This window comes from Solea solea, chromosome 2, assembly GCF_958295425.1.
Source record: "Solea solea chromosome 2, fSolSol10.1, whole genome shotgun sequence".
Taxonomy (NCBI): domain Eukaryota; kingdom Metazoa; phylum Chordata; class Actinopteri; order Pleuronectiformes; family Soleidae; genus Solea; species Solea solea.
Genome location: NC_081135.1, coordinates 25,823,015 through 25,848,146, shown reverse-complemented (window position 1 = coordinate 25,848,146; position 25,132 = coordinate 25,823,015). Strand labels below are relative to the sequence as shown.

Genomic DNA, 25,132 nt, shown 5'->3' with positions numbered 1-25,132 from the left:
TCTGTGATTTATTTTTGAATTTTGCTTTGAAGTTCTCTGTGAGACTGTGAGATCTTATTTTGTGTGTACAAATGTGAAGTATCTGGAAGAAAACAAGTGATCCTCAAACAAATGCAAAAACAAAATGCCCTGTTTTAACTTATTTAGAATGCACATATGCCAGTAATTCTCCCTGTTTGTAGTAGTTTATATTTTTCATGTTTACTTGCAATTTTCATGAAAGCTGTTTTTTTTTTTAAATCTGGAAAATGAAAAGTTGTTTTTGTAAATACAACAAAATGTACTATATAATTATTTATAAGTCATAGAACCATATGTTTATGATGTACTGTATCTTCTGCACAGTAGAGTAAAAATGAAGAAGTTTGCTATTTTCATTAGAAAAACTTTATGCTATTATTTATGACTTCATAGTAAAACATTCATTAATGCTTATATTAAAGGTCCAGTGTGTATAAATAAATATAGGTGCATGTATTTTCCTTTGGCAGACATTAAAGATAAAACAGCTCTACTTATTTTTTGTGAATAATTACCTGATTTTATGAATTTTCTGTTTTTTATTTTATGTCTATGGTTTTTTTTTTTGAGTATTTAAGGGTTTAATGCTTAGGTTTTTTCCTGCTATTTATTACATTGTAAATGAAGCTCAAGTGATTACCCCAGGATGAGCCTTTTCTATATATAGAATTGGGTCAGGTCTATGGATGCCACTATGTTTTTACAAAAGCCTACAATGGACAAACAGCATGTTTTGAGTTTCATAGGTGCTTCAACACACTTGGAAGGGAATAGTGAGGTGAGGGATATTCAGCTGCAACTTCACTAATAAATGTTGTACCTTTAATACTCTTCCACTCCAGACAATTGTTGAACTATTTACCAGCTAAGAAGAATAGCATAGAAGCATTTATACCTACATTGACTAAATAAACTACACATAATAGTTTATAACTAAAAACTGTTGTTAAAAAGCATTTATCAATTATAAAATCCACAGACCTGCTACATACATCTAAATTATGGTCCAACATAAGGCATAACAAAATAGGAGACACTCATAATAAACACACAACGGCATTTGAAATACAATAATTTATTAAAGCATCTTTAAATTCTTATATAAAACATTTTCTGATTTTCTTTCTTCTTCAAAACAATCAGAAGTCTGAGAAATACAGTCATCGTCAGTGACGGGATCAGTCTCTGGTGTGGCCGCCGGCAGCTGACCAGAACGCCTAAGTGAGTACGATCGGAGCAGTGGAAGACAGTGAATGAGGTAAATACTAAGCTCATTAAGTTTGGGTCATGTTATGTTGGGAGTGAAATGTACTGTGGGAGGCTGATGGAGTGGCCGTGAACAGGAAATATCCTCTGCTTTGTGAGACTATAAGAGGAACTGAGAATGTTAGGATGCTGAGGTCAACACATTTAGGTTGGACAAAAGTTCAGAATCAGGATTAAAAAAGGGGGGGGGATCATGTGTAACTCATGAACAATCTTCTTTCCAAATCTTCCCTGAATGCACATATTAACAAAGTACTGGCTAAATTGCATCATTATATTTCCAGTACACAGTTCATTCCTCTGAGCGTATCCTCCCACGTATTGATACTGAAATAAATAAAAAGTACTCCACCCTCAAAAAAGACTGTTTCAGACACTGTACAGAAAATAGCATGCTTGCCTCTTACAGCAAATCAGTTACAGCTACAAAAAAATGCAAAGACACACCCTCTACTCAGCACACATGGAACTGACTCAATACATTACGGGTTCTAGATGAGAGGCCATAGTACTTTTTTTGTTTGTTCTGTGGCCTTTTTTAATGGGCGACTGCAGTGGTTCAAATGTTGCATCTCCACTGATGCAGTGGTTATCTCTTTGTTTGCTTGCATTTATGACTTTTTTAATAGTTTGTGGTGCACACACCCATGCGAGCAATAACTGCCTCTGCCACTACAAGACACAGCAATACTCCAACTCTGTAGTGTATGCTCTGTTCCTGAAAGGCCACATTTTTACTTGAACTTTTCATCCAGATTACATAACTGGAATAGAAACTAAAATAAGGCAAGATGAGGGATCTCCCTAAGAAGGATGTAATTTTATATTACACATTGACCTGAGGAAATCTCCATTCCGGAGAACATTCATTACAAAGGGCTGAAAAAACATTTAAAGGGTGAATGTTTGCCACTGCAACACATTCTTTTACACAGTTTGGGATAAAGGCCTGGCAGAAATTCATTCTGGTTCTGGATCATATTATTACATTGAGTGTAAATTTGGTTACGAATGTATATTGAATCTTCTTTTTTTTTGGTGGGAAAAGAGCATGTCATCTCTTTAAGCTTTCTCGAGATATTAAAATAAAACAGATACCTGACTTGCTTTTCAAGTAAAATGAAAGAAATGACCAGTGTAACTAAGGAGAGTGACAGGTTTGGAGTCTGCATGGAGGGAGGCAACACTCAAGGACGAATGTAAAGCTTAAAATGCCGTGTTACTTGGTGTCCCCGCACTCGCCGCAAGCAGTAAAGTTAACAGCAGTCTCTTTAGAAAAGAATCATTGTGGATGGAGTTTGTTTGTGTTGCTTCACACACAGTCGAATGCTCACAGACACAGTTTCTGTCGAAGGGATTTGTTCATCCTCTCAGTTGTCTACACTCCACTCTTGTTCTGTCATCATCTCTGAGTTCATGTTCCCCACACTGTCAATCACCTGATCCAGTTGGTTCCATAGCTGGAGACAGACTTCACACTGCAGCGCTTCTTCACAATCATATTTATGTAGGCTTTCATGATCTTTGTGATCTCTCCAACCTGGAAATGTAACGATAAAACTAACGTGAGAAAACAAAGTCTGCTGCTCGACTTAATGCCCGTGACAAACGGTATGTGCACATATGCATACGTACCTGTGGTGTTTCAAAGAACATTTCTCGCTCGTCCACAGTGACCTTAAACGTGCAGGGCTGTGGAGCGCCGAAGAAGATGATGTGTTCATATGGGAATTTCTCCAGAGGTTTGGGCTCTCCTCTCTTGTAGATGGACACGTTCTCAGCACTCACACTCAGCCAGAGATCGTGAGGGAAGCCTCCTTCTTTGCACTGCAAAGACAGCGACGTAGCAGGAGCATTATTCCCTGTGCGATCAGTGTCAAGGCCTCTTGTAGACAGACCTTGTAATGTGTTTAACTTCATATGACTGTGTTTTACTTCATATCAGTGTTGCCGTGCATTAATGTGTGTACATTACTGCATGTTTTTATGTGTTAATCATTTTGCCCGTTGACTACAGATGGAAATTAACCTATGGTTGCAATCTGGCACATTTACGTTTAGCATTTAAGTCAATGCTCATTAATGTGCATCGTTCCTATTTTGATATTTACACAAATAAATGAATAAATGACTGGATATGGCGTTTCATCAGTGTCCTTCGTGGTCAAACTTAGTATTCAGATCCACAGGTTCACTTGAACATCTACTGCTCACAAAAACCTTCATCACAAACTTGATGAATTAAATATTTCAACTGAAAATCTTAAATTAAATGAAAAATTACAATAAATTGGATTGAAAATATGTAAAATATGAAAAATTCTTCACTGGAAACCAAACTCTCTAACCTGTTGAGGGCTGGATTCAAAATCACACAAAAAATTAAAGACTGTGTTCACTTTTTTTGAGTATATGTGATTCCTCCACTTATGGAGTTATGCAGATTTTTTTTATTGAATCTATACGTGGTATTCAAAGAGTTCAGTGTGTCCTGGTCTAAACAAACTCACCTCAACATCAAACAGTGTGGATCCATAACCCTGCCACTCTTTGATGATGGTCATGTATTTGAGCATGGCCTGATGCTGATCCAGACCTGTGAGGCGAGACCACTTCTCCACGATGCTCGCCCTCGTTGCAGACATCTCTTCCTTGATCCACATCTCCAACATCTGCTCCTCCTCCATGCGCTGCTTTTTCATCGAGCCCGTCTTCAGCCCCCGACGCAGCGTGCCTTCGAGGAAGCTCGTCCTCCGACGCTCCAGAGTTTGGCCCGAACCTGGCCCAGGTCCGGACCCAGACCCGGACCCCGAGGCTCCGCCCCCCTTGGTAAACTGCAGGATGCGAGTGCGCAGGCGGCCCAAGGGGTAGACGTTTTCCAGGTTCCAGGAAGTGACCCGCACTTTGTCTCCGTACAGAAACTGCAGGCGTAGAGCAGCCAGGTGCTGCAGAGTCTCCTCCCGGGCAGGAAAGTGGCCTCTGGTCAAACTTTCATGAGCCTGAAGGAGCAGAGTTTAACATTTACTGCAACATGTGATGATAATAATAACTCTCTGTAAAGTGTACACACAATGAGTAAAACACACCTGCTCAAACATAAACGCAAACTCCACTCCTTCTTTAGGCATGCTCTCCACGTCCAGGAAGCAGTAGAGTTTGAAATAAAGTTTCCACTGGCCTTCATCCTCGGCTTCTTCACTGCCAGCCAGTCTGGTGGGAAAGTCACAACTCTGTCACTTTCACATCTCATTGTCAACACACAGCATAAAACAAAACAAAAAACCCTTCTAATCATTACGTTTAACAAACCTTTCGAATTTTGCCAAAACATCGGCCACAAGGACCCGGCTTTCCACAGCTCTATCAATTGTGTTGTTGTGTTCAAAGAGGGCAAACATGTTGCGGCTGTCCTCCATGGCCAGACCTCTGATTAGTTTCTCAACCACCTGAGCAAAGAAAAACAACCACATCATCACAATAGCAGTAACAGTATACGCTGTACTTTGGCCGACTAATAAAATAACCAAACAAATAACTGTGTCCCTGCAGCTTATTCACCTCTCCAGCAGTTGTGTGTGAGTTAATAGAGATCTTGCAGGAGCCTCCTCCATGGCAGTACACTGTGGTCGTCATTTCCTGTCTGGTGAGCAGTGCCATGATTTCCTCTTGGGAGGGAACAAACTCTCTGGTTTTAGTTTTCTTCAGAGATTCACAGATGAAATGAGCAAACATCTCAATATCTGTACTGGGGAACAGCTCCTTAATCCTGGAAATAGCCAACAATAAAAGACAAAAAGACAGTGAAGTGAAGTTTCAGCCATCTGCTGTGTCATAAAATGGGACTGTGTGTGAATGCAGTCTGTACCTTTTGAGGTGAAACTTGAGGTAGCGTAGGATGCCACGGCTGGGCAGAAAGGTGCAGGTCATGCAGGTCAGGAGGTGCCAATGGGCACGATTGGCCAGACTGTTGGGGTGTGGGACGTGGTTGGTTTGTTTGATCAGCTGACAGTAAACCTCATCTCTTAAAGACCTCAAGTCTTGGCAGGTCTGTAGGATTCCCTGGATGATCGGTACGGGATCAGAAACGGCCTCCATCTCTTGTAGTGAGTTGAAAATCTTCACGGCCTCATCCTGCAGGCTGGTGTAACCCTTTTCCTTTCGCACTGGGAAAGAGAACAACAAAGAGAAGAGAGGAAGGGTAAGTTTATTTATCTTGAGCTAGTGAGTTGGTATGTCTTAAAGATATACATTCATAGATATCCTGTTTTGGAAGACTCCACTATGTAATGAAGATACACATTTAAAGCACTGAAAATATACACAGAGAGGCACTAGTTCCAACAAAGAGTCTGCCTCACTCACTGAAAACTAATGTGTCAGAATCAACAACAGTAGATGCGGGGACAAGAACACTTACAGTGGACGCTGACGTCTCCGTAGGGCAGAGGTAGAAGGGGAGAGTGCAAAGGATGCTGGGTGTATCTCAGGATGGGGTTCCTCCAGTATGTCTGCTCCACAGCCTCCACATTCAAACTGCTCTCCTTAAATGACAGAGAACAGGATCAGTGATCTTACAGGAAAAAAAATACTTGTGCATAGTATATTTTGGAAAAAGAGGAGTTTTTGTTTGTTGAAGTTCAGACTGGAAAATTTGAAGTGATGAATTATCAGTGACGCAGCGGAAGGAAAATAGGGAAACAAAGCTAAGACTTCAGAGAGAGAACCACGGCACACGTGTAGGGAGTCCAAGTACCTCAATTTACTACAGTGTTTGCCCCTGCCAAAGGTTTGCAGGACTGAAAAGAATTTCCATTACAATATCATTAATGCCCAGATGTTATGCCCAAATGTTATGCAGAATTATTTGTGAGACACGTACTGCACAAAATCTAACACCCACACAATAACATGGATCGCAACGACGGGGGAAACAATGAAATACCTTGATGTCCCTGATGAGTTGCTGTGTTGGCGTTTCAATGGGAACTTTGCTGTCTATCGCTCCCTGTATGGCATTCGCCCACCTCATGGCTTCATTCAGCATTTTGGAGTAAAGACGGTAAGAGTGCTTCCGCCCATGGACGATTATGTTCCAGTAACCTGAGTAAAAAAACGAACAAACAAGGTAATTAGAGTCAAAATAAATCACTGGAAGCACACATCTCTTAATAATTGGCATTATTAAGAGATGTTTATGAGTCTTAAACATTGAGTGGCTAGTGAATAATGTTGACCATGAACTGACCGGTGTCCTTGAAGACCTTCTCATCAGGCTGCACCACCGAGCAGAGACTGTTGAGGACTAAAGTTCCCAGTTTGGAGGCAGTGCGATCCGATGACTTGTAATAGTCCAGCGAGTTAGTGGTGAGAACAAACCAGCGCTTCTTCAACTTCAGAGACGTGCTCTTGGCCCCTGACTTCATCTCTTTATGTAACCAGCCTGAAAGATGAACACATTAAGGATTTGCAGATCAGGCCCTGATAAAAAACACACGCTCCTAAATGTCATTTCTTTCAGGTGCAGAAAAAACACATTAGACCTTGATTGACCTAACCTGAGGAATCTTATGTGTGCATAAATGTGCTGATGTGAGTCCACAGACTGACCTCTGACTAAGAACTCTTGTCCATCAACCTTTGAGTCTCCCTTAGACTTCTGCAGCAGGCCTATCCAGTGATGCATCTCCTCAGGCGTGTCCGTGTTGCAGTGGATCACCCGGTTGGCCGTAATGATCACAAAGGAGTTTGGCCTGAAATCACACATCGTGCACAAATGATGCTCCACCACTGCCATGTTTAGCAAAATGCTTTCATTAGATCTCAGACTGCAGTCTAAACGGTTTTACTCACCTGTCTGGGTTGTCTGACGCACAAACAGAATCTATCAAGCCCACGTCAAGTGTTCCCTGGACAGGAAAGAAACACAATTGAAATAGTGTTTTGCCAAATTGGTGGTTTTATGATTATATTCCAGTCTTCTAGCAACCGCATCACATTTTCTTCATTTCAAACTAAGTGATTTAGCCGAAACATCACTATGATTTCCCTAAGCAAATTTCAAACAAGATGTAACAATGTCATTTACTTAACGATGATGATGGTAAGATGGATTTACTTGGTGTAATGGATTCTTGATGGCAAGGTAAATGGGTGTTTCCACTGCTGCACAGCTAATATTAAACGGTTTTCATTTCTACATTTGTGAATCCAATTAGTTCCAAGAGGTAAAACAACACTAACCACTGCATTCTTCGGGTTGGCCTGTTCGTGGTGCATTTCCATGAGCTGCTCTGGACTGGCGCTGTGGACCCGACTCAGCACACTGAACCAACCACTGGATGGGGTCAGAGAGAGTTCAGCAAGTACATATTAGCACAACATGCAATTGAAAATTATACCATGAACTTCCACTGCCAACCACAAGGGGGAACCTTATTTCCACACATTACTTTTAGAAGACTAATTACACAAGAGCCTCAAATATGGTTATGTCATACCTGGCATCCTCTGGCGACTCTGCATAGATGTGGTAGGTTCTCTCGTCAGTCACAATATTCAGTGCATTTTCCTTCTCGTGATTGTCCACTATGTCCCTGCAGACACACCAGGTGTGGACCAAAACTTTGTGAATATGAATTGCTCTGCATCTTAAGAACTAGTCATTCGAGACAAGAGAACAGGATCTTACTTGGCGCTGCGAATGTCAATGGTCCCTTTCAGTTTCTCCTCAGTGTCATTCTCAAAGTACATGAGCTTCGCCTCCCGAAGAACGAACCAGCGCATCTTCCAGTTGCGCCGAGACAAGGTGGACATCCCCCCTCCTTTCTTATAAAGCCAGCCGGACTTCAGTGAGTCCTGCTTGGCCCGGAACCACATGAAGGTCTCGTCCTTGAGCACACACCAGCGACGACGCCACGGGATCATCAGACCACCTACAGACAGGAAAGTGGCAGAAAGCAGAGGGTGAAAGGAAGGATGTTGATTTATGATATTTCATATTATTTCTCAGTATGATGTGAGAGGTAAAACACACAATACACACACACACACACACATACATTCATCCAATGGAAACAAAGAACAAAAACATTGAATGCAATATCAAGTCCCTAAGGCATCTGCAAATCTAACATAACTATATGAGCTGTGTTCAGCTGTGCATAAATCATGTGCATGCCTGTTGCGCAGTGATTTGGTAAAGCCACTTACTCTTCATGTAGAGGTAGCCGTGGAAGTACGGAGGCCCACTGCCATTCAGCAGATTCACTCTTCCATTGGAAACCTCCTCATCAGTGTCCACATAGCCATCATTGTCCTCGTCGCTGTCAATGAACTGAAACACACACACAAGCATTTATGGTGAAAGGGGGACTTGCACTGCAGCATCTTTACTGGAAGAATAACACTAATAATGACACGTAAAATCAGGTGGTTTTATGAGCGGTTAACACAAGCGACGTCGAAAATAAATCACAACTAAAATTCCCTGAAGACAGAGACTACATGTATCCAAATGTATCTAACCTGGCTGCCACAATTTGTTAATTAAATAAGCCATCAAACTGGTTTATACACAGCCACACATGCACGCTGACGAGTACACACACACACACTCTGCTGGCTCCGCTGTGACATCTTGGTGATCTGACAGTTAGTGCTGAGCTCTGTGTTTGACTTGCAGCACCTGGGAGCACATTCATATGTTCTGCAGCAGAGCCAAAACAAACAACCACAACCGTGTTTCACTGTTATTCCAGCACAAGAGGCTTCAGGCTTGCACGACTCATGTGCAGACTGAACATTCAGTCGAGCACTGTCTGCACTGGGGCAATTTGTGGGATGTATATACCCAGAGGCAAATCTAGGTGTGAACAGCTAGAGTTATATGCTCATATGAAAATGGAAAATACGGGAATGAAAGTTGAATTTTCCCAGACATCTGCTGTCGCTTGAAATAATTAACTAGCTTGTTCTGTTCTCTCACCGAGTCTGAGCTGCCTCTGAAGGAGTCCAGGCTGTTTTGGGTGCAGGAGGATTTCCGTAGCACCTCCTCATCTGTGATGTGGCCATCGTTGGTACTAGCACCTGAGCTCCCATGAGCCTCCTCAAACTCCTCCTGATCATAGTCCGACTCTGTGTCTGGCAGGTTTGAGTGGGATGACTCCTCATGGCACGGCTCCACATGTCCGTTAGCAACCACCGGTGGAGGTGGAGGTGGAGGAGATGGTAAAGGGGGATGGGACTCTGTGGGAATGGCAGCATGAGTCAGTCCATTGGTGGTTAGTGGGGAGAGTGTCCTCTGTGCAGGAGAAGAGGCCGAAGAAGGGGAGACCACTACTCCCTCTGCAAATGCAGGTGGAGGCGGGGGGATACTTTGGAATATGTCCTTGTCCAGGGGAAGTGTGGCAGGAGGCGGAAAGTCAGGCAGTGGAATACACTCGTCTTCAGCGTGGAAGCCCTCGTCTACCTCCTCTTCAGCCAGAGGAGCAGTGGATTCAGTCGGGTCATGGAGGTTCTCCTCGCTCGACAGGGATGGCTCCAGACCGCCAAAGTCCAGCAGATCCAGGAACTCGGTAGCAACACGGGAGGCTTCCTTCTCCAATCTGTAGATCTCAGCGTCCCTCATCTGGCGTAACTCCTCCTGAGAGACATCTCCGAGGAGTGACACGCCATCTTCCTGCTGCTTCTGCAGGCGCTCGATCTCCCTCTCCAGCCGCAAGATCTCCTCCATCTGACGGCTCTCTTCCTCAGAAGTGTGGCTGTAGGACGGAGTCTGAGACAAGGCCTTCTGTGCACAGGACAAGACAACGGAGAAAGTTCAAATGCACCTATATTTACACCTCATATAAGTTTTATGTCATAGTTATTGAAGATACCTTACCTTCTGACAAGCACCATTAACCAGTGAGTTCCTAAAGACAAAATAATAGTTTGTAAGAAACAATTCTGTACATTAAAGTATGATAAAAGATGTTAATGAGCAATACTCTACCTTTTCATATCTGCTTTAGCTGCCATTATCTGCTCTTCCTTATTCTCCTTTAGTCTCATCTCCTCCTGCCTCATCGACTCCTCCTCCACCACCCTCCTCTTCCTCATCTCCTCCTCCACCAGAAGTCTCTGTCTCTCCTCCTCATCTCTCTGTCTGCTCTCCTCCTCCTGCCGTCTCCTCTCTTCCTCCATCCTCCTCCTCTCCTCAACCTCTACGCGCCTACGCTCCTCTTCTTCTTCTCTCCTCCTTCTCTCCTCTTCCTCCTGCTTCCGTTTCTCCTCCTTGAGTTGGCGACAGAGGGATCGAGCCAGCTGGCCTCTACGATGTTTCTGCAGAATGATGGAGGCCACGCGCAGGCGCAGGAAAACACGCCTCCAAAAGTGAGCGCGGTAGTTTCTCTGGATGGTGACAACGCTGGACCGGACCTTTTTATATTGTTTCCTGGTGAGAAAAATCAAACAAACACAGTTGTAGTCTGTATAAAGTCCAGTCCCATAATTAAATCCAACTTTATCTTGGAACAGTGTGCATCGCCACAAATATGTGACGTTGCACAGCTTCACACAGCCTCCTTCAAACATCCATGGGCATTCTTTGTTTAAATAAACACACGCGGGTAAGAAAGTGTGTACATTCAGTGTTTAGAGTCTGATGAGTTTGTGCGCTTCCATTGTGGCCATGTGGGCTGTTGTGTTTGGGCCTGTGACTCAACCCCATTATCCAAACACTGCACATGCAGTGAACACTTATAAACAGGCACACACACACACACACACACACACACACACACACACACACGTGACTGGCAAAGGACCACACACAATGCTGTGACTCTCTGACCCTTGGCCTGTCCTCAGGACAGACTCTGAGCACAGATAACGTTACACATAATAACACAAAGGCTTTACTTGTGTCGTTGGGTTAACTTCCTGTGCCTCTGTCTTCAGTGTGAGTGGCTCTAAAGGGAAGGGAACCCACAACCTGAATGCTGTCATCTGTCCCATTATACTCTCCCAGTGGAGAGGACTGTATGTGACCCGATATAGAGCAGCACACAGGTGGAGCATGGCTCCATTACATAGGTTTCTGAATGGGCATATTTTTAGAACACCATAATGATGGACGACGTGACGGTCAGGGAAGACAGGAAGACAGACAGCATCAACAGGACCGCTGATAATCTTCCATTGAATTAATTAACGCTATGAATGACACCGTCTTTGCTGAAATGATCCGACAAAGGAGCATTAACAGCACGTCATTCCACATCACAGTCAATTCAACATTCAACATTCAACACATACCAGTCAGTAGTTGTGAGGAATAACAGTTTGAGCTATGAAACTTTGTTAAATACTTATTTAACAAAGTTTTAACCTTTATTCTAACCTTAACCTTATCAAACTCAATATATCAATCATGATTTAAAGTGTACCTGAAGAATTTGACCAGATAATGGCCTATGGATTGACACATCATCAATAAAGTGAGTACAATTAATGCTCGAGGCAGACTTTTTTCTCCAGTGCAGTGTTCATGATGTGACACAGTGGTGTGCAAATCCACCTGAAACACTGGGAGCTCTTCTGTTGATTTGGCTGCACACAACACATGCGTGAAAAGACTGAACTGGTGAGTCAGCACGAGCCAAGCGATCCACGAGCGAGGCACATTTCATAAACGAGGTGAAATGACTGCAAAGCTGCACTAACACTGTATCTAAAGCCACATCACACACAGACTGGAAGGTAAATATGTGTGCACAGGTATGCACGCTCTGTCTGTAAGCACATAACAACGCTCCCACCCCTTGGCTCCCCACGAGCCGCACAAAAACAAACACTGACAACTGTCGCTGCCACTCAGCCCATCACCCCTCCTTCCCCACTCCACTACTCACCTTGCCACATAGCTGAGGATGTGGGCGCGGATCACCATGCCAGCCCTGCGCCGCACCTCTTCCCTCTCTTTCTCCAGCCTTTGCTCCAGGGCCTCCTTCAAGAACACCTGCGGGACCAGCAACGCCACGGCCGAACAGCAGAGATAGAAGACACAGAGAGGAAGGTTTGGGGGGGTGGGAAGGTGGGTGGTTGGGAAAAAGGTATGCGTTAGTTCCTCTTTTTTTTGGTCAAGGTATTAAAGAGGGCCCACAGAGATGTAAGGACCCCCTGCTGTCTGCTGGCAGCAGCTTGTGCCCAGTGCAGAGGAAGTGGTGGTGCAGCTGAGGCTATCAGGCGAACTGCTCTCCAGGACTGCAGAGCAGAGCAGAGGGGAAGACTGGCACAGAGACTGCAGCATTGCTGCTAGTGCTGTTGCCGCTGCAGAGCCTCATTGTTTTCGGGCGTCCTTCCTGAGCATTTCCCTGCTGCTGCTACTGTCTGTTGCTGCTCCTGCTGCTGCTACTGCTATGTTGGTAGCTCGACTGACGTGCAAAGGCAGAAAGGCACAGAGTGGGAGGGGAGGAGAGAGGTAGGGAGAGGAGGGATGGAGGGATGAGGGGGAGGGATGGTGGCTGGTGTCCAGACAGCAAGCCACACCCCTCCTCGCTCTTGAGAAGGAAGGAGGAAGAGTTTAGTTAACCCTTCCCTTGCTCCGAGAGACTTTTTCCCAAAGTTGGTACTATCTCTGTGAAAGAAAGAACTCCTAAACTGAAAGGCTCACGCGAAATAAAGTATATCCAGCATTAACATTACATCAGAAACGATAATCAGACTTCATCTGCCTGGCAGTGTTATCACAGGTGGATGGGTGTGCAAAAAAAGTCACTGTGTGTGTGTGTGTTTGTGTCACAGATGTTTACTAATCAAAAGGTCCCACAGCTGCAGCCCTGCCTGCCCCTGTAAAGACTGTGAGAGAGGAGGAAGCTTCCTCTTCATCCACATCCTTCCCTCCTCTGTAAAACAAATGGCACACACTAACACACACATGTACGCCATCCTTGCAACGTGACCCAAGCCCACTAATTCTGGGCACACACTTCCTCTGTACACAATCGGAGCACATATAATTACACACAGATTGTTTCTCCAAAGGGAAATTTAGACCCCCTTTGTCTCTCAGGCCCCCCCTAACACAACCCACGCTACATTTCCCTCTGCCCAAAAAACATTGTGCTGCCATCAACAGCACAAGCGTATAGCACAAGATGACACATGCTGAGCCACCTGGCGTGTTTTTTGGTCTTCTTTTAAAAAAGACGTGTTATACACTGTACGCATTGTATAGTGGGTTCATTATTCTGCCGAGGGTCAGCCATAAGGCTCCAAGTGCGGACCCTGGGAGCATAATGAAGTGTTCTCTCTCTCCGTCATCAGCGAGACACAGTGACTCCTAGGATTTAAGCTGTGTGAGAAACTTAATACACAATGGCATGTGTATATCAGTGGTTCCACACCCAACATACTGTATATTTATTCATATGGTTCACATCAAACCTATTCAGTTTCAATGTAAATTGCACTCCGCCATGTGTGGAGCAGACACAATTCATAGCGTGCAACCCGAGTGGGGAATTACACCGAAACTGTCCAACCAATCTGAAATATTTGAGTGATTTTACAGCCTCAGAGGAACCGCAACTCAGAGCAGGAAGTGACAGTGGGACAAATGTGGATTTAGCTGATTTCAAGAAAGCCCATAAAAACATGTTTTATTTATATCCCCTCCCTCTCTCTCTCTCCCTCTGCCACTGCCTCTCTGCATCATGGACACCATTTCTGCTGACTCCCTCATGAAGCGCGAGAGGTTTTTGCAGTCGAGATCAAACGGGTCATTAAAAGGTAAATCATTCCCAGGGAGCGCAGGGGACTTTCCACTGAGGGAAATGACAATTGTTTATGAAGAAAAAGGGAAAAGAAAGAGAGCAAAATGACTGATGGAGATCATAACATGATAAAATAACTTCTGGTGAGTCATGTCACGTTCATCTAATCTTCAGTTCGGCTTATTAAATCAACAGCTATATGAGACGCTAATGCTCTTCCAGCTAAAGTAAGGCTTTCTTAAGATTACTGGTAGCCCTAGTAATGGGTCGCAGTTACGGTAACAGTTGTTGGTGTCAGGTTTTTTTTTGGAGTTGCCATGTAACTCTGTGGTTACCAACAGGCAAGCAGTAGATTGACCACAACCGGCCAGAGAAATCTTTCTGTTATGAGTCACAGTGGGGGCCATCTAAACTGTGGCACGCTGGGGAATGAAACGCGCTCGATTTTTGAGAGGGAAGTCGTACCAGAGGACACAAACCTGAACCAATCTCCAGTGAGAATCAAAAACAGACATTTCACCTGATCCCTCAGCCTTCTCCTCTGTGTTCTTGTCTGCTTGAAGCCTGCAATTCTATCCTGTCTGAGCGTGTGCGCTTTTGTACTTGCATTAAACACATTGAGGGGAAGAAAAAAAGGAAAAAAAAAAAAGAAATCTGTTCACAAAGGACTGACCTCCCATTCTGGAGACAAAGGGCTCCCCACAAAAAGTAAAACATGAAATTTTACAGTTATGAGTTTCTGGTTCATGTGAGGGATAAGGTTGAACGTTGGGTAAAGGGTGGGGCTGGGTCGGGGTAGTGGGTGGTCATGGTTACTGTATCTAAGGCATAGAGGTCAATGCACTGTACTTCAGAGTGTGTGTGTGTGTGTGTGTGTGTGCTCCACCTTTGTCTTTCCCAGTTGCCACGCTTTCTTGGTTCCGTCATGAAGCAAGAGAAGCTCTGAGCACTTCTGTTTCTCATCGTCTGAAGGGATTTTGCTCTTCAGAATCATCTTGTACCTGTGGAAACACACACACACACACACAAGTGAGCACCAACATTTCAGGTCAAACTGAACACAGTCGTTTTTTTTTTTTAAGTAGTATTTTTTCTACATGCATTTACATACATATACACATTTTTCTTACCTGCTGTAAAAGTCCTGAAAGGTTCTGCGAACAGGAAACCCGGCCCTGCGGATCTTCACCGTTTCCAGCATTCCAGAATATTTCAACTGGTTAAGTACGATATCGGGATCAAACTGGTTGGCCTTCTGTTGATGGCAGACAACAATACAACATGAGACAACTAACATATTAAACTAAATTGCCCGAAATCTTAACTCGATTATGTTACTGTGCGACAGTGACCTGCACACATGGACACTTGATGTCTCATTTACCGAGTATTGTGTTCTCTAAATATGTCTGACCTCTTTGGTATGTGTCAGTGGAAGATATGGGACACCTGACCACTGCAGGTAAACATAACCCTACACGGTTGAGTTTGAATACACTATTCAAATGGTCTTACCACTGAGTCCAGTTAAACTTGAACAAAAAAATTAAATTACCATGGCGAGCGGGATCATTTTACAGTAACACTTGGGTCACGGCAAAGAAAACACACGCCAACACAGAGAAACCCGAACAGTGTTGAGCAAGACTATGCTGAACGGGAAGGCCTTTCTTTCTGGATTAATGAGATGCATTGTCCAGAGGTATGTGTTACCACTGATCCCCGGGCCCTGCTTATTATAGTGGATCTGTAATATCTGCCACTTTACACCTCTACACAGGCTGTCCAATCACTCTCGCGGTTCACACGAAGGGCACACGGTGCTGGATAAGCCCCACACAGGACCAAAGCATTCCCCAATGTGTCCACCTAATAACAGGCTAACGCTGCTATGCATGGAAAGAGACACACGCACGGACACAGAGGCACTTCCACACTTGCTATGTGCTTATGTTCCCTGTGACACATACATGTGCATCCACTCTGAGCTCTGACCTCTGCTCTTCAGCAGAGGATTTAGGCAGCTCAGAGAGGTAGCGTGTCGAGTTGATTGGGTGAAAACAAGACGAACTGTCGTATTTATTTTAAGGAGAGTGGGTGTCACACGAACAAAGTGCATACATGTCATTTATTCATTTATTTATTTATTTATTAGGTGCACCCGTTCATGCAAACATCTTTTCAGTCAATCATGTGGCAGCAACTCAATGCATTTAGTAACGAAGACATGGTCAAGATGACCAGCCGAAGATCAACCCAGTGACAGAATGAGGACGACAGGGTATTAAAGTGACTGTGATCGTAGCATGGTTGTTGCTACAGATTTAAGTATTGCAGAAACTGCTGATCTAGTAGGATTTATCCATCTATCTCAACATATCCAGCGAGTGGCAGCTCACTGCGTAAAAAACACCTCGTTACTGCCAAGAGGTTAGAGAAGAATGACCAGACTGGTTTGAGATGATATAAAGGGAACAGTAAGGTATACACAAGACCATGTCAGGTGCCACTCTGGATACTGAGTTTGTGTTTTTGTTACCTCTTCAGGACAGTTTCTGGCATAAAATCTGACCTTGAAAGGACCAGTAGACCTCATGGGGACCTGGTTCATTAACTAGTAATGGTTAAGGTTAGGAATAATGTTTTTTTTTTATGCTCTCCAAATGAATGGAAGTCAGTGGAGGGTCTTAAGAAGAATAGCTCTGCAAGCCTCTGTGTGTTTATGTTGTGTTTGCATAGTACTGTACATGAAATCACGTCAGAGACCTGCGCATGCAATCCTGTCATACTGCAGGCTTAACAGAGGCATGGCTTGTTCTGTCATGACCAGCCAGAGACAGGTGAGTGAATGAGATGCAGAGCAATGAGAGCAGGGCACAGATATGCGGAAACAGCAGAGAGAAATGGAAGTGGGCGCAGAGGAGAGGACGAGAGGACGTCAGTGTAGCCTCCATGTAAATAAGTAAAGGGAGAAAGTGTGGAATGACACAAGAGGGAGTGGGTGGTAGCGAGCGGGGGGGAGGAGGACAATCACCGCACTGTGTGTGAACATTAATACGTAACGATCACACTTCAAAACAGCAAATTCACTTTGTAACACAGGGGGGAAAAAAAAGAACCAGAAAATTAACACAACTAAAAATAATCCAGTATCAAGACTAATGATGAAAGTGGGGATTTTAAAATAGTTTACAGTCATGTGGCCAGGAACAGTGTGGGAAGAGAGGCTGATAAATCAGTGTCCCGTTGTGGTCTTATCTTGGCATTCCACTGATGCAGCCAGATCAGTGAAGCATCAGCCAAGCCGCTGCAGCTGGAGCAGCCTGCAGTGACTTCTGACCTTTGGTAAAGGCGCTTAAGTGGTAGGAATGTGCTGGTACACAGCCCTTTTATTTCAATTAGTACAGTGAGAGTATTTGCACCAAAGCAGAGGTGTGATCGTAAGCATTTGAGTGTAAATGAGTGTAAATGTATGTTTTTGCACAGCACTTCTTACAGAGACTCATTAGAGCATAGAAGCAGCAACACTTAATATAAGCGTTGAGCAATGGGAGCTATGAATAGCGCCAGGGAAGTTAAACTTTGCAGGCGCTGACCTTGAAAAGACCTGGCCTTTTTTTTCTGTGCAGTTTAAGTCATTTGCATGACTTACCTTGTCCATGTTTGGTTTGATGCAGCGTACAAAAAAGGGGTTGGAGGCACTTAGTGTGGCCATCAGGGAATGGAGAGAGTCCTGAAACACAACAGCAGTAAGTGGGTAAGGATCGAGGCAACAGAGATCACATCAGATCAGATCAGATCAGATAAGACTTTTTACAACATCGGTATTCTAAAGGTGCATTATTAGAAAAGTATAATTGGCAAAAATAACAGTAAAGTTACTTTTTATCTTTTACGCTGCACATTTAGCTCAAAAAAACATACAAAATACACATTAGGAGGAACCTTGAACCCTGTGGGCTATATCAGCCGCGCTCTCCTCGCTGCCTCAGACAGTCTGTCTCCAGCGAGGCCTGGCCTGGCAGAGCTGAGCGTGATTGGCCCTTGGTTGGCCCCTCTCTGCCCAGCCATCAACCCTAATCCCCCGGCTTTAGAAACTGTAGGCCAGGGCAGCCTGCCAAATCCTCCCCGCTTCTTCTCTTTACACTGCACTTAGAACATGCTAAAGAACCCCCACCCCCCCCACACACACACACACACACACAACCAAGCCTGGCTCACGACCACATATTTCACACACCCCATCACCCATAACAGACACCATTCTCCTTCCCGCTCGGTCTTTCCATGACTTCTACACTCCTTTTTTTTTCCCCTCCGTGACCCCACGCTCACATTCATCAAGCCAAAATAACAAGCCCAGTGTTACGGGTTAAGTGATCATCATATGCAGCAGCACATGGGAGACAATTAATTTGTTGTCTGTGGGATGACATAATCATACAACCATGGGCGTTTGAAACTGAGAGTGATATTTAGGCCACAGAAGCTTCAGTCTCACCCTGAACTGAGAGCTGACAGTGGGCTTGCGTCTGGCTGTGCCCATCTTTAGGGTCTCGTCGCCGTTCCTGCTGCCAACGCGCTCAAAGAGGTCGTAGATGAAGTCAAGTCTGTGGACACACAGTGCAGGACAGGGCGTGAGATTGTGTAGGAAGGGAATCATACAGGTGTGTAACTCGGTGTGCGGAGGACAATGCGATATGCTCACCTGCTGTCCTTGAGAATGAACAAGATGTCGTCTCTGAAGGTGTCTCTGTTCTTCTCGAGAATTCCTCGCACATCGTAAAGCACCTAAGTCGGTAAACACAGGGACGTAAGCGAGGGCAGTGTGTTTGCAACCACGATAAGATCTAACACTCTTTCATAACTTCTGTAACACTATCATTATGTATATATGTATATATATATATATATATATATATATATATATATATATATGACAGAAAATGCAGAAAATGTGCAGAAAATTCAGACCTGAATAAAAAATCATTTGTGTGTTAATCTTGTCATCATCCAAACTTGATGAAAACATACACACACATGTCCACAGAATGTGTGTGTGTATATGTATGTGTGTGTTTGTGTGTGTAAGTGAACAAAGACAAGGGGCGGACAGGCTTCTACAAGTACAGCCTGCAAGAGAGCCACTGACTTTGAGTTAATTCAGTCACCTGTTGAGTTCTTTTCAGCCCTCATCTTAGCAACACTGCATTCCTCTGCTCGTCCATTATGAAAATACACACAATAATCCTGGTCTGTGTGCGTGTGTAGATGTATATTTATATATACAGTACATATATATATATATATATATGGAGAGAGATAGAGATCATGTTTGAATCTTACTGAGCCATGAGATCCAAACACGATCACATCCACGTTTATAAGTCAGACACACAAATTACAGTCCATTCCTCTCTCATTGGAAAATACTCATTGGACAAATGGCTCCTTTGTCCAAGTGGCTGTTTTGTTAACTGGGACGGTCTCATGCTGCCACGCAGATCTGTGTTTGCCAGAAACATTGCACACAGTTTGAAGGCAAAACCTTATACAGGTGGTGGGTGCACGCCTCATGTACTGTATGTACACAGTGACCATTAAACCCACACACACAACTATGGAAAACTCAAACATTTACCGCAACGCTGTGACGGCACACAGATAATCAAATCTATGGGAGAATGTCACGACTCCCCCACTAAACTCACAGCACCGTTTCAGATAACAGTGGCAGCTTTCAGGGGACTCAACGAACAACTGGCTGGCCCGCGCGTCTTCTCTGAAGTCATTACCATAGACAGCCATGCCAGGCTTGTGACTGCGCTGCCATGCTCACACTGAGGAGACCTTGTCTTAGGCAAGGCTTCATAAGGCCATTCTTTATCACAGAAAAATCTGTCTACTCTTCCCCCACATCTAGTGGCTCCTGCCCTCTCCACTCTGCACATGCACTCTTGGAGGCACTTTCCTGGTTTCTTTTGCCATTCCATACTCTTCCGTAAAGGAGTAATTGCTGTTGTAGAGACAGAAGCGGAAGCAGAGGACGACAAAGTAGACACGACTGACCGTCCAACAACCTCGTCACTACCCTGAGTCTACCATCTATTTTTTTCCCATTCACTGTGTCTGTGTTTGTGTGTGTGTGTGTGTGTGTGTGTGTGTGTGTGTGCTGTCAATTACCTCTCCAGCATAGTGCTTGATGCCAAACTGGTGGTCGGTCACTCTGGGCTTCACATAGTACACATTTGTCTGAGGTGAAAGAACAAAGACAAACTCCAAATTTTTAGAAAAAACAGACATGTCTTCTTAATTCTAAACAAAGGACGAATGAAGAGAACATTGAGTTTTCTATTAGTGGCTCAGAGGGAAACTGCAATGTCAGCAACACAGCTGCAACTTATGATTTTCACTTGTAAAAAAAAACAACAACAAAAAACTGTTTATGGAGGGTTTTAATTAGATTACTATTATGCAGAGCCTTTGTTGACTTTTGTGTTTGGTCACACAAATGGTCTCGTATTCAAAACTCAATTTATACATTTAAAAAGTAAATCAAATCAGCTGATTAGACAAAACATTTTCGTTCCAGTGTGTAAAATTGAGGAGTTAAGTGGCAGAAATGTAATATACTACCTAAAAGTATGTTTTTGTACGTGTATAAATGTTTGAAAACTAGAAACTTTTAGTTTTTTTGCAGCCGAAAACGAAACCTTTTATATTGTTTATGAATGTGTATTTTTGCACAAACTAAGAACAACATCCTTTCTGGCTTGCCAAGGCCACCGTAGTTCCCTAATTCTCTTGGGGAAGAGAGGAAGAGTCCTCCATTTGTCACAATCTGCAGTCTCACTATTATACGTCATTAATTCTTACTTACCAGACATTAACAAAACTAAAATGGTAACGAGTAAACACAACACACAGAATATGTGGGGACATTTGTCATTTTTACCCTCTGTAATTTATTCAAATTAGAAATTTTGATCAGTTCCACGTTAGATTCTGCCATAAAAAGGTGAAACAAAGAATCACGACTCCTCCGAACATGAACTTAACACATACAGCATGGAGGAGTTGTGAAGGTAGACACCTTAGGGAGAGGTCAGACAGTAACTCCTCTGTTTTTCCCGTCAGCCACAGAAAATACCCGCTGGCTTTTCTAAGGAGACTCTTTTCTCTTGCACACAATGCGGATCGGGCGAAGAGAAGGGCTGATCACATTACAATATTGTTGTGTTTGCATGTGAGGGCACTTAGGGGTGTGTACGAGTGCTGCACAGACATTCAGTGCGGCACCGAAGGCAACAGGTGACAGGAGAAAGGTTTAACTCTTTGAGGCGCGAGTGTGAGCCAGTGGGTGGTGAAGGCACCACTTCCAGGTGTCTAGGTAAGAGTACACGGCTCACTTTTAAGCCTGCAGTGCATAAATGATGAATGTCAGTGTTCATGTGGACTCACTGCGTGTCGGCTGTGCAGTTTCTCCAAAAGAGTATAGTCTGTGCCTTTGGGGAAGCGACTCTCCTCATTGATAAGAGCCAACATGCCCAGTTTCTAAAGGGGAGACAGACAGAATAGCAGAGTGAAACACATTGCAGTCATGATGGAACTAGTTATAATCCCACTGGGACACATCTGGCAGCTTTTAGTATAACAATACATTCAGGAAACAGCACAGCAATTCATCCAGTTCTCTTTTTTATCCATAAAGAGAGGGTTCACGGAGCAGGCACTGGGATTTGGCACCAAGAGCTTGCTTTAAATTCCTACATGTACATAAAGTCACACTAATTAACATCAATCATCTAATGGAGGGATACCAAGCAAAACCACCGGGTCTATTATCAATACCCAGTTGGAGAGTAGTATTTGCTTCCAGTAAAATTTCCAGTAAAATTTCCATGCTTGCGATTTTGACCCTGAAATTTCACCAGACACAGACCGACCTCTGTCGAGGCTCAGCTTTAACCACCATTATGACTACAGCGATTAAAATAACACAACATTGTCTTTACGCTTCAGTTCCCCCCATACCTCTAATCGCTGACTGGTCGACATTCATGTGCACACAACATGCAAAATGAGGCTATGTAATGACAGAGTAGGGAGATGGGGGTCAATGTAAGCACAGTGTGGCGTCTGGGTCAGCATGCTTGGGGCTGGTGGTTGGCGGTCTGTCGTGGTGGAGACTTTGCTCTTGGTTACCTTCTCTATGAGATCCAGACACTCTGCGTTATCCATCCAGTCTATAGCCTCCCACTGGATACCCTCCCTGTGAGGACACACACACACACACACACACCCACTGTGTATATATAAACATAAACAAACCAGGAAGACACAATGGCTGTATTGTTCCGAATGAACATGTGATGAAATGAGCCATGTCCAGGCCGTTGGTCCATTATACCACAAAACAACTGTCTGTGGGAGAGACTGAGCCGATTCCAAAGCAGTCTGGCGGTTTGCCTGCATCACTACGCGCAGACCCCACCTCCTCCCATATCTGTCATCTTGAACATTCACTGGCACATGCAAATCCAATATATTCAATGTATTCAGCAGCCAACACGCCTTATCTTCTTGCTGCATCCACCACCTTTACCTGTTGTACTCGAGCTGTTCCAGCGAGAAGATGTGCTTGTTGAAGTACTCCTGGAGTTTCTCGTTGGCATAGTTGATATTAAATTGTTCAAACCGGTTCACCTGCAGGACAAGAAAAGAGAAAAGAAAAAAGTTTTGTTTCACTATTAAATGGGTTCTAATTTGACTGAAGCAAGTTTCATTCGTGAATTTTAATACTGTGTTGTTGGGCAGAATGATGAAATTGTTCTTGTACCCAGCCGCCCCTGCCCCTTAAGTTTGATTGTAAGTGTCTATAAAAAAAAAAGCAGCCTTACGAGTCAAGAGTGATTTAAGAGAGTTTATGGCCTTTAAAATAAATGATGGATGGTCTAAACCTGTCTTACGAGTCATGTACAGACAGTCCAACTTTCTCCACAGAGCAAAAAACTGTCCCAAGATCATTAATCTGGAGTTCAAATAACATTGTGTTCCAGGACAGAACATGTACACAGTTACCTTCATGGTAAACCTGCAACACTCTCTTCTCATGAAAAGAAGCTGGGTAAGAAAAAAGGTTTTGAGGATCTTTAAATAATAACAAATTCAATTCAGTGTGTGAGCTTTCACCTGAAAGTTCTCAAAGCCAAAAATGTCCAGGATGCCAATGGACTTGAAGTTGTCATTTCCTTTAATCTTCTGGTTGATCCTCATTATGATCCATGAAAAACACTGAGAATAAAGCGCCATGGCGACGGAGTCTCGCGAGTCCAATGCCTGCAACACCAAAATGACCACAAACACAGAGTCAGACATGAACAATCGCAGAGAGGAAACTTTGCAGACTGTCTTATGAACCCCAGAAACCTCTTTAGGACCTTTTCAGGACCAGTGGTACTCAATGGGACCAAAACCTGGTCCTATTAAGGCGGAACTACATTTCATTCATGAACTGTTTAAGTTTAAGGCTAAGATTTGAATTGTGTTTAGGTTAAAGTTAGGATTAGGCATGAGCTCATTATGGTTATGGTTAGGGATACAGCTATGATTAGGCTGTCCAAATGAATTAATGAACGTCAATGTGTCTTTAAAATGATAGCTGCATGGACGTGTGTGTGTGTGTGTGTGTGTGTGTGGGCTTGCGTGTGTGTGTCTCTAAAACAAATTGTGGTTCGGAAACAAAGGTGTGTTGTGTCAGTGTCTGTCTGCTGTTTTCACAACAGCCAGCGTCCTCTATCAGCTTCATATCTTCAGAATGATTCACGGCAACTCAGTATTTGTCATATTATTACAAAACACAGTGAAAACAAAGACCAACCAAAAAAGAAAAGTAAAAAGTAAGTAAAATAAATGTGCTTTTGAAGAGGACTACCTCCAGTTTATTGGGTCTCTCTTTTAAAAAAACAGAAAGATGGAAAGCACTGAGGGGTTACAACTTGGGGAAGTCTGCTGAGGAATACCATGTGATAAGATCTGGAAGAAGATATTAAAGGTCCAGTGTGTAACATTTAACAGGTTGACATTTATATCTACTTTAGGCAAGGGCTTTCTCTGTGGAGGCCGCCATGTTACAGCAGCCCATACAAACAAATCAGCCACAGAGTGTAGTAGAAGATTTGTATGCGAGCGTAAACAAACAACATCCTTTTACAAAGACCACTGTAGTGACAAGTGTGGGAAAGAAGGGGGGTGAACAGAGGAGTCCTCTGTCTGTCACAATCTGCAGTCTCACCATTAGATGTCACTAATTCTTACACACTGGACCCCGAGTGAACTTAGAGTTATGATTGTATGAGACAGTATTTCCCGAGGTAGCTGTAACTCCACTGGTTTGGCGCGCCGGAAAAAATGTTTTTAATTAAAAAAAATAAATAAATAAAAAGGTCTTATTCTAACCAATGTTCTACTGTTCTCCAGCGACCATGAAGTCAGCCAGACACCATCTGTGTTTGTACATAAAAAAGCACAAGCTTGCCAGCTTTGCTTCCTCCACGGGCATTGTGCTTGAATTAAAAACAAAACAAGAGTGTGGCAGCGTGTATACTGTATTTGGGGTAACAATGCTCCTGGGCTTTTGAGTAATCAATCATGACCCGTCACCTCCTGCGACATGCGGGTGTGAACAGAGGGGCTGGTGGCTCCAGGATCTCCGTCATAGGGGTGAGAAGAATGCCTGTTTGTCCAGGATTCAGGGGGGAGGAGGCGAGAGCAGTGGTGGGGTAAGTGACTCGCTGTGAGAAGAAGCCATTCTTACCGATTCCAGGATCCAAATAATGAACTCTATTAAAGGACAAGCTGCTTCAAAGGCCGGGGCAGAACGAGCAGCAGCGGGGTGACAGCACAGGGTCTTTGTCTGCTCATGAAAAGCCGTCTTGTGACTTTCGTGCCCCTGTGATTACAGTAAAGGTCTGTTCTGCATATTGTCTGACATTTGTACATGCGAGTCGGCCCACGGCGTGAGTGCAGTGTGTCAGAGTTTTCTTGTGGCACATGGCGAAAAGTTAAACACATGCAGATTAAGACTGTGA

General features: G+C 43.8%; 1 protein-coding gene across 1 annotated transcript in view; it reads right to left on the bottom strand.

Annotated features, from left to right (window-relative positions):
* Positions 1-1,080: 1,080 nt before the first annotated feature.
* myo10l3 (myosin X, like 3) overlaps positions 1,081-25,132 on the bottom strand; it is a 50,545-nt gene continuing 26,493 nt past the window's right edge. The window contains exons 12-41 of the mRNA XM_058623471.1: positions 23,235-23,381; positions 22,648-22,748; positions 22,248-22,314; positions 21,504-21,596; positions 20,226-20,294; positions 18,751-18,833; positions 18,544-18,652; positions 17,695-17,775; positions 15,173-15,297; positions 14,929-15,043; positions 12,180-12,286; positions 10,280-10,720; positions 10,169-10,199; positions 9,272-10,075; positions 8,497-8,620; positions 7,976-8,219; positions 7,785-7,880; positions 7,528-7,621; positions 7,138-7,193; positions 6,895-7,037; positions 6,533-6,727; positions 6,230-6,387; positions 5,705-5,828; positions 5,153-5,450; positions 4,846-5,053; positions 4,597-4,733; positions 4,374-4,497; positions 3,798-4,286; positions 2,923-3,114; positions 1,081-2,827 (exon numbers count right to left, since the gene is read on the bottom strand). Of these exons, the coding sequence (XP_058479454.1) occupies positions 2,723-2,827; positions 2,923-3,114; positions 3,798-4,286; positions 4,374-4,497; positions 4,597-4,733; positions 4,846-5,053; positions 5,153-5,450; positions 5,705-5,828; positions 6,230-6,387; positions 6,533-6,727; positions 6,895-7,037; positions 7,138-7,193; positions 7,528-7,621; positions 7,785-7,880; positions 7,976-8,219; positions 8,497-8,620; positions 9,272-10,075; positions 10,169-10,199; positions 10,280-10,720; positions 12,180-12,286; positions 14,929-15,043; positions 15,173-15,297; positions 17,695-17,775; positions 18,544-18,652; positions 18,751-18,833; positions 20,226-20,294; positions 21,504-21,596; positions 22,248-22,314; positions 22,648-22,748; positions 23,235-23,381 (5,160 nt within the window). The 3' untranslated portion in view covers positions 1,081-2,722. The remainder of the gene's footprint in view (positions 2,828-2,922; positions 3,115-3,797; positions 4,287-4,373; positions 4,498-4,596; positions 4,734-4,845; positions 5,054-5,152; positions 5,451-5,704; positions 5,829-6,229; positions 6,388-6,532; positions 6,728-6,894; positions 7,038-7,137; positions 7,194-7,527; positions 7,622-7,784; positions 7,881-7,975; positions 8,220-8,496; positions 8,621-9,271; positions 10,076-10,168; positions 10,200-10,279; positions 10,721-12,179; positions 12,287-14,928; positions 15,044-15,172; positions 15,298-17,694; positions 17,776-18,543; positions 18,653-18,750; positions 18,834-20,225; positions 20,295-21,503; positions 21,597-22,247; positions 22,315-22,647; positions 22,749-23,234; positions 23,382-25,132) is intronic.